Genomic DNA, 16,083 nt, shown 5'->3' on the forward strand with positions numbered 1-16,083 from the left:
AATATTGTATGGTCTCAATGATATGAACTAATTATAATATGTAAACTCATAGACATGAAATATAAGTTACCAGGATATGTAATGAGGCTGAAGAATGGGGAGTGGTTGCTTATTATGAACAGAATGTTTAACTAAGTTGAGTTTCAGTGTTTGGAAATGGACAGAGGTAATGGTAGCACTAACAGTGCTGAATGGTTTAAGAATGTGGTGGAAAAGGGAAGCTTAGAGTCAAGTATGTCATCAGAAGGAAAGTTGGAGGTTAAAAGATGAGAATGTATAAAACAGTGGTGGACAATGTCCATAATTAACTGTACAAATAATAGAAATCTCTTTCATGAACTAGAGCAAATGTATGACACTATAACTAGAAGTGAATAATAGAGGGTTATATAAGGAAAAATATACCTATTGCAAATTATGTACTACAGTTAGTTGTGTTTTAACATTCTTTCATGAACAGTAACAAATGTACTATACCAATAATATGAGTCAATAATGGAAGGGGGGGTAGTTAGGGGTATGGAAGGATTTGAGTTTTCTTTTTTGTTTTTATTTCTTTTCTGGAATAATGGATGCACAGCTGTATCATGGTACCATGGGCAAATGATTGCACACTTTGGATGATTGTATGGTATGTGAACAATCTCAATAAAATTGAATTAAAAAAAAGGAAACTGAAGAGAATCAATAGCAGGTCTTAAAAGTACTTTTGTTGTTCAGACCCTATGTTATAAATCATATATTTTTCTGATAATAGAATCTAAAGAGTACAGTATATTTTTGACCTGGGTGTCACAAAAGTTATATTTGCTAACTAATGCAGGTTCAAATGACATATCCAATAATACAAACTTGACTATGCTCTTATCTTTACATATAATTTCTCTGTTGTATTTTATTACTAAACAAAGTAAAGGAATTAAGACTCTCTTGCTGCCAAACTGTCTAATGACTAATCTGAAATGTAAACCTTTATGTTTGTCAAGAATTGTGAAATATGTTTGAGATACTTAAAAGAACTCTGAAGGCTGGGCTAGTTGGTGTCTAGAACTTAAAATGAACTATCTGAATTCTGTCCTCCATGAAACTCCTTCAAGGAAAGCTCAGCTTTTTATTTTAAACAATTATAAAAGAACAGAACAGCTTTTGATTTTTAAAGTAGACATCTCAATTCCTTATATTCCTTCTGCAGAAGTTGGAAAATAACCTGATTAAAAATTAAAAGTCGTTTTCAGGTTTTCTGAAATAAACATAACCGGAAGCTTTGTTTACTTGGACACCATGAATAAGTTGCAAGTAAGAGGCAGAGAGATAGAGGAAGTAGGGGAGTGCTAGCATTCACATTTATATACTAGGAGGTTCACTTGAAACCTGTGGTTTTAAGACACAATGACTTCAAATGCTCAGTGTGTTTCTTTATCCTTTTCATAACCTGGGAGGGCTTGTTGTTGTTGTTGTTGTTGTCACAGCATTTCAGACTTTATTCAAACATAGAGACTGCAGCAAAGGGCACCAAGGGTGAGAGGCATGGCCCCAGGCATCTGGGTCAAAGGCCATGCTTGAGGGGATGCATGTCCTTTTGGCCCTACGCCCTTAGCATCTCTATTCCTTCCTCTCTACATCTTGCTGACACCCTGAGGTCAGCTAAAAATATGCCAAAATGAAGAGTCACTTTAGAGGAGGTTGGGCTCACCTCACTGCCAAGGCAAAAGACCAGGTTCTGAGGAAAAGAGAAGAGGAGCTACTTGTCACTCCAGAGATGCCAGGCTGCTCCTGGGCCTTGGACTTGGTCCAGAGAAAAAGGCAGGAAGTTGCTCCTCACTTGGCAGTACTGGGCAGTTGAAGAGACTGGGCCACTGGCCACGTGACACCCGAAACCGATAGGCAGAGCTGTCTTTGCAGTTATCAGCCAGAATCTGCTGAGGGAGACAGCTTAAAGCAAGAGCTTGGTTCATAAAGGGCTTGGGTAAAATACTTTCCCAGAAACCTTAAGAAATGAGTCAGCCTCAGATTCTGGAGCACTAAACAATTTAAAATTGTCATTGGGCTGCAGATAATAGAGAAACTTGAAACCAGTCCTCTAAAAGAGTAGAAATAGCATTTAGATCTGTTCTCAGAGCATATAGTTTGGGGCACCACAGCAGTCATTTTACAAGATCAACTGTGGAATTCTGAAAGATAAGTGAAAAGACAAATGCTTTCATGGGGCACTTGCCCAATGTCAGCCCTGAGAAAGCTCTTTTAATAAACACAATCTCTTTTTAAAAACAGATTTGAAGTTCAACAATTCCTTTACTTGCACTTAAATTTACTTTCCTTGTGTTTATTTTTTTAAAAAATTAATACTAGCATTCATATGTCACAAGTATCTCATTCTATATATAGAGAGGAAAAATATTTGGAAGGATGTTTGCCTACTATGCTTCAAAGTTTTATTGAGGTATAATATATACACCATAAAATTCACCCATTATAAGTGCACAATTTCATACTTTTTAATAAATTTACAAAGTTGTGCAACCAACACCACAATCCAATAATAGAACATTTCCATCACCCTAAAAAGAACACTCAAGTCCATTTATCAACCCCCATTCTCACCCCCAGGCCCAGGCAACCATTAATCAACTGTCCCTATAGATTTGCCTTTTCTGGACATAAAGCTGCACGAAAAAAGAGAGATCTCTTGTACACTTTGTCTACTTTCCTCCAGTGGTAATATTTGCAAAACTTTGGTTATAATAATACAACTAGGATATTGATATTTATATAATCCACCAATCTATTTAGATTTCCCAGTTTTACTTCTATAGATTTGTGTATGTGTATTAAGTTCTACACAATGTTATCACCTGCACTCATTTATCCATCACCCCAGTCAATATACTGAATGGTTTCAACACTACAAAGATCTCTTGCATTGCTCTTTTATAGCCACACCTACCCTATTTCATGTCTCCATCCTCCATTTCTAAACCCTGGCAAACACTAATCTGTCCTCCATTTCCTAAATTTTGTCATTTCAAAGAAGTTGTTACCGGACCAAGGTGGTGGATTCTCTTGCCTGAAGTGCTCAAGTGACCAATTCCTTAGACACTGGGTTTTCAAAGAGAGAAAGAGTTTTATTGCTAGGCAATAAAGCAGGAGAACAGATGGCCTATTGTTTCAAAATCTGTCTCCCTGAACTGCAGTAATTCTGATAGTTTTATAGCTCAAAGGAGGGACAGGCTTTAAGATAATAAGTACAATGGCCCCAGATTACATAAACATAAGTGATCTAATTATTGAGCATGCACAGATTACATGCTTAATCGCAGAATGTAAGAAAATGGTGGCCTTAATATAATGATGGGCATGACTTTTAGTATTATAATGAGGTATAGATGACTTATAGGTTAAAGTCTAAGCTACTGCACATGTCAGGTGGGCCCATTTTGGTTAGATACAGTTTCATTTATCAAGATAACTTTGGACTTGGGGTGGGTTCATTATGGGCTGACCTAAGACCCTTCATTAATAAACATTAGGGTCTGTCTTTAGGGATCATATGACTTTGTAAAAAACTGGATAAATGGGTACAAGTGAAGGTTAGTCACAAGGTTTTCACAATCACAAGGGCACAAGATAAAGGCTATATGATCATTATCAGAGATCAAGGCAGCTGGATTACAATTCAGGTTTCAGGTATTTCCCTCTGTCTGCTCTAATATATCAGAAAGTAAAAAGGAATATCTATGTAATGATTCAGTAATCATAATCAGTCCTTAAACCCTAACTTCTCAGTTACAAAGTTATATTAATGGAATCATACAGTACATACCTTTTGGGGTTGGCTTTTTTCTCTTAGCAGAATTCTCTGGAGATTCATTCAGATTGTTGGTTGTATCAATAATTCATTAATTTTTACTTTTGTGTAGTATTCTGTGGTAGGGATGTCCCACAGTTTGCTTAATCATTCACCTGTTGAAAGACATCTGTGCTAATTACAGTTCTGGGTTTTTACAAATAAAAGTGCTATAAACAGTCATGTACAGGTTTTGCATGAACATAAGTTGCCATTTCACTAGGAAAAAGCCCCAAAGTGCAATTATTGGGTCATAATTGCATGTTTAGTTTTACAAGAACATGTCAAACTGTTTTCAGAGCAGTTGTACCATTTTACATTCACCAGCTGTGCTGGTTTGGATGTATTATGTCCCCCCAAACACCATGTTCTTTGATGTAATCTTGTGGGGGCAGATGTATTAGTGTTGATTAGGTTGGAATCCTTTGAGTGTTTCTATGGATATGTGATTTAATCAATTGTGGGCAAGATCTTTGATTGGATAATTTCCATGGAGGTGTTAACCCACTCATTCAGGATGAGTCTTAATTGAATCACTGGAGTCCTATAAAAGGTTCACAGACAGAAGGAGGTGCTGCAGCCAAGAAAGACACTTTGAAGAATGCACAGGAGCTGAGAGAGGAGCTGGAACACAACCTGAGATCAGCAGATGCCAGCTATGTGCCCTCCCAGCTAACAGAGTTTTCCAGATGCCATTGGCCTTCCTTCGGTGATGGTATACTTGTGTTGATGCCTTCATTTTGGACATTTTCATGGGCCTTAAGACTATAAGTTTGTAATCAAAAAACCTCCTTTATAAAAGCCAATCCATTTCTGGTATTTTGCAAAACGGCAGCATTAGCAAACTGAAACACCAAAAATACATGAGTGATCTGGTTTCTCTGTATCCTCACTTGCATTTAGTGTTGTTCCTATTTTTTGTTTTAGCCATTCTGATAGGTGTGTAGTGATATCTCATGATTTTAGTTTGCATTTATCTAACGGTTAATGAAAAACATGTTTTCATGTGCTTAATTGACGTAATTATGTTCTCTTCAGTGAAATGTCTCTTCATGTCTTTTGCACATTTTGTAATTGAATTGTTGGGTTGTTTTTTGTTTTTGTCTTTTAACTGTTGCATTTTGAGAGTCTTTATAAATTTTTGATACTGGTCCTTTATTAGATATATGGTTTGCAAATGTTTTCTCCTAGTCTATAGCTTACATTTTCAACCTCTTCACATGCGCTCACAGAGCATGTTTTATGGAGTTCAATCTATCAACTTATGGATCATGCTTTAGCATCAATTCTAAGGACTCTATGTCTAATCCTAGATTCCAAAGATTTTCTCATATGCTTTTTTGTAAAGGGTTTATAATTTCATGTTTTACATTCAAGTCTATTATACATTTTGAGTTAATTTTTGTATAAGGTGCAAGGTTTAGATTCAGGGATTTTTTTTTTTTTTGTCTATGGATGTCTAACTGCTCCATCACCATTTGTTGGAAAAGCTATATTTTCTCCATTGGATTGCTTTTGCACCTTTGTAAAAAATCAGTTAAGATATTTGTTTGGTCTATATGTGGGTTCTCTATTCAGTTCCATTGATCTATGTATCTATCCCTCCACCAATACCACAGTCTTGGTTACTTTATTATATAAATCTTAATATTGGGTAGAATGATTCTCCCTACTTTATTCTTCGTAAAGACTGTTTTAGCCACTCTAGACTTCTGTATTTCCCTATGAAGTTTAAAATGAGCATGTCTCTGTTTACAAAAGATCTTGCTGGCATTTTGACAGGAATTGTATTAAGCCTATACATCAGTTTGGGGAGAATTGATATCTTTACTTTTCCAGTCCATGAACACAATATGACTCTATTTTGGACGTCTTTGACTTCTTGTATCAGCATTTTGCACTTTCCAATATTCAGATCCACTATATATTTTATTAGATTTATACCTAAGCATTTTATTTTCTGTGGCATGACAGCAAATGATATTGTGTTTTCAATTTACATTGCAACAACTTATATTCATTGTTAGTATATAGAAATGCAATCGATTTTCATATGTTGCTCTTGTAACCTGTGACCTGGCTGAACTTACTCTTTAGTTCTAAGATGTTTTATTATTTTTTGATTCCTTGGGATTTTCCATCTAGAAAATCATGCCATCTGCAACTACAGGAAATTTTATTTTGTTTTGCATTCATTCAGCTTCTTTGATCTCTAGGTGGTATCTTCTGTGAAATTTGGGAAGTTTTCAGCCAGTATTTCTTCAAATACTCTTTCAGTCCTACTCACTTACTCCTACTCAGTTTCTCCTCTACTTCTGAGACTATAAGAATATTGAATATGTCAGGTCCCTGGGGAATCTGGTTTTTTTGGTTTTTTTTTTTTTTAGTTATTTTGTCTCTGGTGTTCAGACTGAGTGAATTCTATTCTGTTCTCAAGTTCTCCGATTCTGTCTTCCATCTTCTCCACTACAATTGAGACCAAATTTTTTATTTACTATATTTTTCATCCTATAATTTCCATTTGTTTGTTTTTAAAAATAACTTCTATTTCTTTGCTGAAATTTTCATTTGTTTCAAGAGAAGTAGTAATTGATTATAAAAGCATTTTTATGATAGCTGCTTTAAAATTCTGGCCTGATAATTCTAACATCTGATTCGCCTTGGTATTGGCATTGGTTGATTGTCTTTCATTTAAGTTGTGGTTTTCTTGGGTTTTGGTATGACCAGTGATATTTTTTATTGTATCCTGGACATTTTGTCTATTATGTTAGGAGTCTCTGGGTCCTATTTAAATCTTGTATTTAACAAGGAGTTTTAGGCTTAGCACATGGAGTGTAGCCTACTTTTGTGAACTGTGGTTCCAACATCAGTGTAGTTTTCAGAACTCTTGTGATGTTATTTTGGTCTGCTTGGTGTTTCCCAAGCACTGCTGGGGCTCCCATTGATCATGCTGGTACTTCCTGAGGTGGCAGTAGGAATTTAGCCTTCCTGGGTCACCAGGTATTTCTCAGGGGGAGAGGGTTGTGGTGGAATCCTACTGGTACTTCCCAACCGCCCCAGCATCTCTGAATCTTGGAGGGGAGTCTGGGTCCTCTGGGGACAAAGTGGCTTCCTGGACCTGGGCCCTTTGGTTGTAAATTGTATCCCTCTTGATGTTTCTTGGTGTCTCTGGGGAGTCTCAGGGCACAGGATGAAGAGGTTTCTGAACTGGACAGTCTGCTTTATTTGGGTCTCTCTTACTGGTTCTGCCTGCTCACCTCAGCATCTCTCCATGGGAAAGGGGAGTGTTTGGGCCAGCAGGGAAGGAGAGTGCTTCTCCTGGCAGCTTGTTTTTGAGGGGGTTCCCAATCTGTCTCCCTTGCCAGGAAATGCCAGTCTGGCTGTCCTTCTGTTGATTGAGGGAATCTAAGATGCCCTACCTCACTGTCCTTTTTGTCCTGAGTTTCCAAACCAGTTTGCCTGCTTAGTACCTTTCAGAGTTCTCCTTTGGTTGTGTCTTATGACATATCCCAGGTATATAATTGTGCTTAGTGAGGAAGAGCTGGGAAAAACTGATTTATGCCATATTTTCCAGACAAGAAATTCCTCTTCTAGTGAATATTATGTCCACAATGTTTTGCTAATTTAGACCTAGTCAACCATATGGATATCAAAAATCCCAAAGTAACCTTTGCCCAGTGCAGGTATTTAACCAATTATCTCCACATGTAATTGAATTAATAAGACTGGTGGGAGGGGGCGGTGGATGGATGTGCCAATATGACAGGATCTAAACTGAATTTAAGGCCATACATGTAAGGGTTCTGGTAAGGACTTCACATACACATACATCTCCTTTCAATCTTCTCAAGAAGTGTCTCTATATTAAGCACAAATGGATTTATCAAGCCACCGGGGGGGGGGGGGTAGGGAAAATGGGAGGGGTTAGTGAACCTTTTTATAGGATTGGTGCAGCCCCCTCTCCTGGGGCCTGAGTGGTAAGACCTAGTCTAGAATGCTTCTGCTTGGAAAATCTCAATTCTGAAAGTGGTGCCAGAAGAAAGGTGACTTTAGAACTGCCCAGGATGACCCGGCTCTGCTCTGAGCTTTAGGGGGGCAAAAGGATTAATTTAGGCAGGTGCACCCAAGTAGAAAAGCAGATGTTTATTTGGGGCAGAAGCATCAGCCCAATACATTGTCTTTCTTATTTATGTATATACTGTGTTCTTAAGAAGCATTTTAAGCGGTATTAATGAATACAAAATGTAAATGAGATGTAGGCAAAAAAGATCAAGAAGAAACCAAGGAACAGGAATAAGGCTGGTGCACAGAATGTTTCTCTGATTTTCTACACCTGCAGTAAAATGCTCATGAGAGGGCATATGGCTGGAATTTCAAGAGTGCTCTAGACTTGGCATGGAGGCTGCAAGGTAGACTCCTAACATGGTGATCCCTTGACAAATGGAATAAAGATAAGTTCCCATGGAATATTTCCCTATAATATTCCATAGATTTCTTGTCCTGAAATATGTTTGATTTCTTCTTAAAGGTTCCTGAATTCTCAATTTGAGAATGGCCATGGTCCTGAACAGTGTAGCCTAGTTGAGACGCAGGCTACTAAGTTCTTGAGGGATCACATCCCAGTTAGGATCCTGTGCTGGCTTGAAACTGTTGTGTACCCTAGAAAAGGCCATGTTCTTTTAATCCATTCTTGTAGATGTAGACATTTTGTAGGTGGGACCTTCTGATTAGGTTGTTTCAATTAAGATGTGACCCACCCAATTCAAGATGGGTCTTAATACTTTACTGGAGTCCTTTATGAGAGGATAAAAAGACAGAGAGCTCAGAGACAGAGAAACACCTACAGAAACTGAAAGACCCACTGAAGCCAGAATCTAAAAGTAATGAAACCCAGGAAAGAAGGACCAGCCAGACACGGCCATGTGCCCTATGTGACCGAGATTTCCCAGATGGTCAGCACCCCTTTTTTCACGAGAACGTACTCTCTGTTGATGCCTTACTTTGGACATTTTCATGGCCTTAAAAAGGTAAAACTGTAAGCTAATAAACACCCTTTGTGAATGCCAACCCATTTCTGCTATATTGCATTTCAGCAGCTTTAGCAAACCAAAACAGGTCCATTAGCAGTCAGAGACTATATAAACATGCAGAGAGAGTGCACCAAGGCAAAAACTATAGTCATTAATTCCCCAAACTTTTTTTTTTTTTTTTAATTCTTCTGATTTTTAGACTCTAAGCCAAAGCTGTAGGTACAGACCTGCTGAGTCCCTCCCAAGTTAGCTGGAAATCTGGGTGATGCTGATGGACACACGGAAGCTGACAAGTAGCCTAAAGTGCGTGCAGGGGACTAAATGACCACACTCCTTCCACTATGTGAGCTGTTTTCTCTCCTGGGAAATAAAACACAAAAAAATCCAGTCAGGAGGGGATCTATTATCTATGCAATACAGTGCCTAAAGGTGGGCTTGATTCCAGTGCAAATCCTGGGTAAGTGGCAGCTGCTGCGACAGCAGCTCTGAATCCAGAAATTTTTCCTTGAAACTTTGTAAAGCCAGTGTCTCCCTTGGGCTTAGGTTCCCCCTCTTTCCTTTCTCTCTGGATCTTCCCTCAAATACTTTTAATTCCTGCAACTTTCTTATAATCTCATTCATTCCGTCTCTCGCTCTGGGTTTCAACATCTTCACATCTCCCTTAAACTAAAACCAAAATACCCTGTTCCAATCATCATTCCATCTTCCAATCATCTCTTCATGAAGATATGGCCCAGTTCTCCTTTTCCTAACTATTTATATTCTCCTGATGCACTCCTTCCCAACCCCTTTCTAAAAAGTTTAGCTTCATCTCTTAGTATTTTTCTGAATACATCTCTTAGTATTTTAAAATATCACTAATTACCTCTTCCTGGGTGAACTCAGTGGCCTTTCTTCAGAAATTATTCCTCTTAATCTTTGCGCCTCTTCCACTTTATCCGTGAGGGCAAAAACTATGGTTTAGCTTCTTATTTTTCTTCAAGTATGTAATGTAGGGGCTTGTTATATTTATTTTTTATATATCTACAGCTATAATCCACGAATGTGACCTCTCTCGTTGTATTTGAAATAGGAATATAAGGTATCTGTCCCAAAACATACTGTCCAAAATGTTACATTTATGAATGTACATTCATGCTGCTATAAAAAAAAATTCGGGTGTCAATTTCTCAGGGAAAGTGAGTTCCTGGGTCAGGGATTTAATGAAAATATTGTAGATGAATGCTCTCTGAGACAAATGAAAAGCAATGAATTGGGGCATTGCTAAAGGAAAACCTAGACATGATCAAAGAGCAGACATTTTATTGAAAGTAGAAGATTAAGAATCTTGTCTAAAAATTTTTTTTATTAAGTTAGAGTCAATAAAGGAAAACAAAAGCTGAGATTTTCTACAGAAAGTTCAAATATAGCTTGCAGAGGGAAGAATGCAGTGGTTTCCTCGTGCATTAGAGCAGGTGTGTACAGGCCAACTTTGGAACAAGCCAGAAATGCCTAGTGAAACCCTTTCTGTTAGGGCAAGATTGGAAAGAAGGATAATCCATTTGAAAAATGCCTGAAACACAGGGGTCATTCAGTCTGAAACCACTAGCGTCAAAAACTTGAAGCTACTACTTATATTTCTGAGGCTGTAGCTTTGGTTGGAATGAAAGTCTACCAAGACTGAAGTGAGATCTCTGGCTAGAGTCCTGGTTCCCTGGGGTCAGGTGGAAGATCCTTCAACAGAGCCTCCATTTTCTCATGGGTACTGTGCAGAGAATAGCTCTTACCTATTTTGAGTTCCCAAGAGGGCATCTGCACAAAAGCCCTCATTTGTTGGTACTGACTTGTTTAACATTATTCTTGAGAAAGAAGGTTACATAGGAGCCAAAAGGTTTCTTGTTTAATTGATATCACTTTGAACACTTAATAAAATATTCTTAACTATTTTGTAAAAAGTTACGTAAAGCCGTAACTGCGGAAAGCCTGTTTCAAGGATTACGCAGAAACTTCTAGTTATACACAATCAAAGATTACCATCTAGTGGTCCAGTTGTATTATAACGTCTGAGCTTAGATGCAACTGCCAACGACTTGAGAAGTCAGGCAGAGTGAAGCCTTTGGAACTGGAAACTTTATGCTCTGCTAAACACATTGCAAATTTAAGTTACAAACAAAACACAGTGCCCTTCAAACCAACCAATCTCCTAAATCAAGCTTTGGTCCTGGGCCTCTGGCCACTATCAGAATTTGAGTGGAAAGTTGAATGGGATATAAAGTAGAGTGATAACTCTTTGAGAGATGAGCTCAGAGAGACCCCAAACAATGAAGCCTTTAAAAATCATCTGGAACAAAATCTTTGACTCTCAGAAGCGACTTTGTAATAGAAAATTTGGTTAGCTTGTGGTAGTATTATTGGTCTGTGATACTTTCAGAGAATGAGAAAGAAATAGTCATCAGAGAACATCATTACCTCGTTATGATTGTCTTCTCTCTTTTTAAGGAGGCAGCATGGATTACTGCCAAGAGCGCTGGCTTGAGAGTCAGAGGGCTGTGTACAAACTTTGGCTTCACTCCCTATTAGTTGTATGACTTTGGGCATGTTACTTAACCTCTCTATATACCAGAGGGTTGCAGTGAATATTAAAAGAAATAAAGCTCGGAAAGGGCTTACCACAATGTCTGGAACATAACTGGTATGGAAAAAAAAATTAGGTCTCTTTCTTTCTCTTATTCTCCCCTCACTTACATGCAGCCCCATAACTTAAAGAGTAGAAAAAAACAAAAATAGGATTTAAATTTTTGGCTCCAAAATCACTTTTAAATTACATTTTTTTCTGTTTAAATGAAGATAAGAGATATAGTTTAGTCACATATATGAGTAAAGTAACAGCTGTTCCCCTGGCTTTCACTGATTCTGTTTTCTTTCAGGATATAATTTTCTTATTGATAACATGGAAGAAAGAGTTGTATCATCTGTAAAATGAGAATAGTACAAACTTCACCAGATTGTTGTGGATTAAATGAGATGCGTAAGAATTAGCACCACTTAGCAAAGGATCACTATTTTCAGTATTTCTGGTCTTTGTCTCTCTCAAAGGACATCTGTGAGAATATAATGTAATTGCCATTGATTATTTCAGAAATACTTGCTGGCCTTCACTATTTTTCTCACCCATTGCTCTCTCACCAAGTTTCTGCTCTATAAAGAGCAGTGCTTGGCTCTCCTGAGGTTCCTGTTCCTTTGCACATACCAAGCACATGTCTGGATTTTAAACCTATCACAGCAGAACTTGTACATCAGTGAGTCATATCCTTCAAAGCCTGTTAGTGACTAAAATTCTTGTTCCTGTAATTGCCCTCTACACTGGGAACTTCCTTCACAGTCTGCTGCATATCCCTCTGGTTATCTCAACAGAAGCAAACGAAATAAGGATTTTGGTCAAATAGAGAAACAGGTTTTCATGGGTAGCTTGTAAGTTGGCTTAGAAGGCAGTTCATGAAGGTTTCTGAACAATGGCAGCAAACTGCAAAGCAACAGCATTAAAAGAACACCATCATATGTATTAATTATAAAATGTTTTTCAAAGGTCACATCTAAAAAAAAAAAAAAAAGACAAGGGCCTATCTACAGAGGCCCAAAAGGCCTGCCAACCCTAGTGCTCCCCTTTTAGTCTGGTAAGCTATAACTGGCACCTACAAGCACTGTGTCTGTCCAATCCTTAAATTTTGACCCATATGTGGGATTTTGGGTTTTTAAAATCAGTTTAATTATCCTTTCTAGGAAGTCTCAGAGGGTGTTCTTACAAACACCAGGGCCTTGCAAGCTGGTTTGCAGTACCAGAAGTGGCACAAATGTCCTTTGTCAGGCCACATGCTCTAATTTTGGATATGGAAATATGGTTGCTAAGTAAAGCAAGGTAGCTATGTCAGGAGATAAAGCCCCAGCCTGTTTCTAGTCCTAGCTCCATTTCACAAGTACATAATCATTCTGAGTCTCATTTCCTCACCTGTGAAATGGAGACCCTACTTGGCCTGCCTCACGGGACTACGATGAGGGCTGGAGTGACACTGGGGATGAGAAGGCCCTCTGAAAGTATCGAGCCCTTCCCCTGCACCGACTAGCTCCTTTACCCACTAGGTCCCTTCCAGCTCTAACAAGCAGTGGCTCCCAAGCCCACAGGGAAGTTCATACATCGCAGGGAGGAGGTGGCCTCAACCGTGGTCTGTGAGAGGATCCGTGTCAGCTGCAGCCAAGGCTGGCTGGGGGGCCCTTTCTGCCCCCACCCGACCCTCAGTGGGGGGCCCCAGGCTCACCGAGCGCCTCTCCACACTCCCTTTTTTCCTGCCGTTCTTGCCTGGAATAACATCCAGCGAACGGTAGCTGGGCGGCTTCTCCTCGAGCCAGTTTCGGGAATCAGGGCAGCAGCGGCGGGCTCCCCAGCTCTGGGGGTGTCTCTCCTTCTCCTCCTCAGAGCTCCAGGAACTGAGGCCCGAGGGCAGTGGTGGGGAGTAGCTGCGGTGCCTGCGTCTCCTGTGCCTCTCGATGCTCTCGCGAGAACTGGGCCTGCGGGGGCCTCTCGGGATAGTGGCTTCTGGGACCCCGGCGGCTGGGCCGCCAACGGCCGTTGTTGGACGAGGGGCCATCGCTGAGGCTGTCCCTGTCTGACCAGGGTGTGGGCGAACTGTTTGGCCTGGAGCCGTGGTGTCTTCCACTCCTTGAGTGATCCAGCTCCCCGCGCTCCAACCCCCAGGGCCTTGACCTCCGGTCCTGGGGTGCCTGGTAGAAATCAGAGTAGTGCTGCTGCCTTCTCCCCTCCCTCAGCTCCCAGGGTCCCACGGGAAGCTGGGCGAGCCACTGCTGGTGTGAGGAGTCGCTGGTTCTCCGTGAGGACGGCAGGTCCCTGGTCAGTGGCGGCAGGTGGATGATCCTGCGTTCCACGACCTCGGAGCCCAGGGAAGACAGCATGCTGCATGGATGGCCAGATCTGGCTTTGAAGTCAGGGGTCAAAGGCTGGGCCGGGTTGAGGTTCCGCAGTTCTTTCTCCAAATACTCCAGGACACCACTGGCAACGGGAGGGTAAGCGGCAGCCTGGGACATTGGCATCTGTGGGACGCTGGACTGCAGGGACAAATCTGGATGGAAAGAAGAATAAGAGCATGCAGAACTGCTGGCCCCAAATAATACTCCTGGGAATCAGGGCACTAAAATGTCACACTGTTTAGCTCGACTCCACCCCCTCCCATCCTCAGTCGTAAAAATGCACACCATATTGGTCATGGAGGCCCCACTGCAGTCCATGCTCCTACCCTTGCCTCCCCCAGCCCAAGTCTCTGGCAAGCTTTACCTCGCTGGAGCAGCGGGTGCATTGGGTAAGATGAGACCTGGGAGCTCCTGTCCGCCCCCCAGTACAGGGGTTTTTCCATCATCTGAGGGCCTAGAGCCTGCACCTGCTTCATGTAGCGGTGGCGGGCCAGGGCTGCAGGGGAAGAAGGAGAAATGCAGACCCTTCAGCCAGGGCCAGCCCCACACCTCCCCACTTCACTTTTCTCCACTTAGAGGCCTTGCCAAGAGACCAACTTCTCTCTTCCCAGTCCATTATGACCTATCCAGCATGGGAGTAAAATTTAAGGGAGTAGTGAGTCAAATGTCCCTCTGAAAAGGAGCTTGGAATAAATTCCCTAGACAAGACCAGTTCCTGTACTTTAGGAATATATATTATTAAAACTTGAATTTTAGCCCCCAAAACATTTCATCATCCTGCCCATTCCCAAGGTCATCTAAATGCATAGATAGCCACATGGATACTACAATGAAATTACGGCCATGGGCCAAGAAGGCCCTATGGCACAGGCCAGAAATAGAAGGTACATCTGGGAAGGGCTTAGAGGAGGCTGTGAGTCAGGGGCTTTAGGGGGCTGACAGGGAGGCTCAGGGCTGTCTGCTCAGAGTGGAAGGGCATGGATATGCAGTCGATGTCGATGGGCAGCACTACTGATAAAGACAGGAAGACTGAAGAATGTGTCTCTAGCTGGTACACAAGCCCTGAGTGGGAGAAAATCTGTGGGAAGAAGGCAAAGGAATGCAGAAAGCTGAAGCAAATTCCAGTGGGTCTTTTCTACTTTTCTTCTCACCTATTAAGTGTTAGGGTTTTCCTCAACTGTGGGAATTTTCTATGGGGTGGGGACAGGGAAGTGGGGAGAAAAATACCATTTCCTTTCAGTGTCCAGTCGGGACAATGAAAAGCTTATAAAAAAGCAGCACGAGGGATGGATAGAAATGTCACTTGAGCCCTGTGTAAAAGTGAGAGCAAATTAAACACAATAGCATTTAGTTGTTTTCATTCATGAATTTTTATTTTGAGGTCATTGTGACTGAGTGCCACAAGTCTCCCAAGGTCTCTGCCTATTCATGCATGTAGGAAAGTACTTGCATATTTAAATGCAGGAAGTACCTGCCTTGGTTCTAAATGAGGCCCCAGCCAGGCACTCCCACCGCGTTTGTTCCCCAAGCCCTGTGGCTGCCTCTGACAGCAGGGCTCTGCCTGAGGCTCCCTTCTGATCTAGTAGGAGGGGATGGAAGGCAGGCATTCTGAACCCAGCTATGCAGGGTGGGAGATCTGTAGAGTACAGCAGAAAAGGGGGCATCTGGAGCAAAACACTGCCAGTGCAACAGAAGCAGTTGCAGCAGAGCTTCCAGGTGTTTGGCCCCAATGGTGAGTCAAAGCCCAGCCTTGAGGAAATCAGAGGCAAATTTTGCAGACGCTCACCCAGCTGTCACACCTTCATGCTAACCGACAACCCTCCAGACTCCCTCAAAACAAGTTCTCATGTTCAGCACTTTCTTCTCCCTCTTGCTAACAGATGCTTCTTCCTGGCTCCCTCTACCGGCCGCCATCAATACACGCAATGCCCTGTTTAATATGCACCAGCCAGTCACTTTATTATGATTCCTTATTATGGGAATCAGATGAAGAAGAGATCCCAGGTCCTCCAGTGGTGACTGGCAAAGCCAGGAAGTCGAGCTGCAACTGCCTGATGCCCACAACTGTGCTCTTTCTGCCAAACTACCAAATAGTAGCAACTTCCAGACTCCTTTACTTCTGTGTAATGAAGCTAAAAACCTTTCCCAGGAGTAGTTCCTGATCAGTTTATTTCTCTCCAACTCAGTTCCATATCTTTCAAACCCCACTCCACCCTAGCCCCTGCCTCTAAGGCCTATGGTACATCTGAT

General features: G+C 41.2%; 1 protein-coding gene across 1 annotated transcript in view; it reads right to left on the reverse strand.

Moving 5' to 3' along the window:
• Positions 1-12,489: 12,489 nt before the first annotated feature.
• The window catches only part of ILDR1 (immunoglobulin like domain containing receptor 1), a 32,437-nt gene continuing 28,843 nt past the window's right edge, over positions 12,490-16,083 (reverse strand). Inside the window, 3 exon segments of the mRNA XM_037836652.1 lie at positions 12,490-13,424; positions 13,426-13,985; positions 14,198-14,329. Of these exon segments, the coding sequence (XP_037692580.1) occupies positions 13,065-13,424; positions 13,426-13,985; positions 14,198-14,329 (1,052 nt within the window). The 3' untranslated portion in view covers positions 12,490-13,064.

The sequence above is a fragment of the Choloepus didactylus genome, chromosome 1, assembly GCF_015220235.1.
Source record: "Choloepus didactylus isolate mChoDid1 chromosome 1, mChoDid1.pri, whole genome shotgun sequence".
NCBI classification, from domain to species: domain Eukaryota; kingdom Metazoa; phylum Chordata; class Mammalia; order Pilosa; family Megalonychidae; genus Choloepus; species Choloepus didactylus.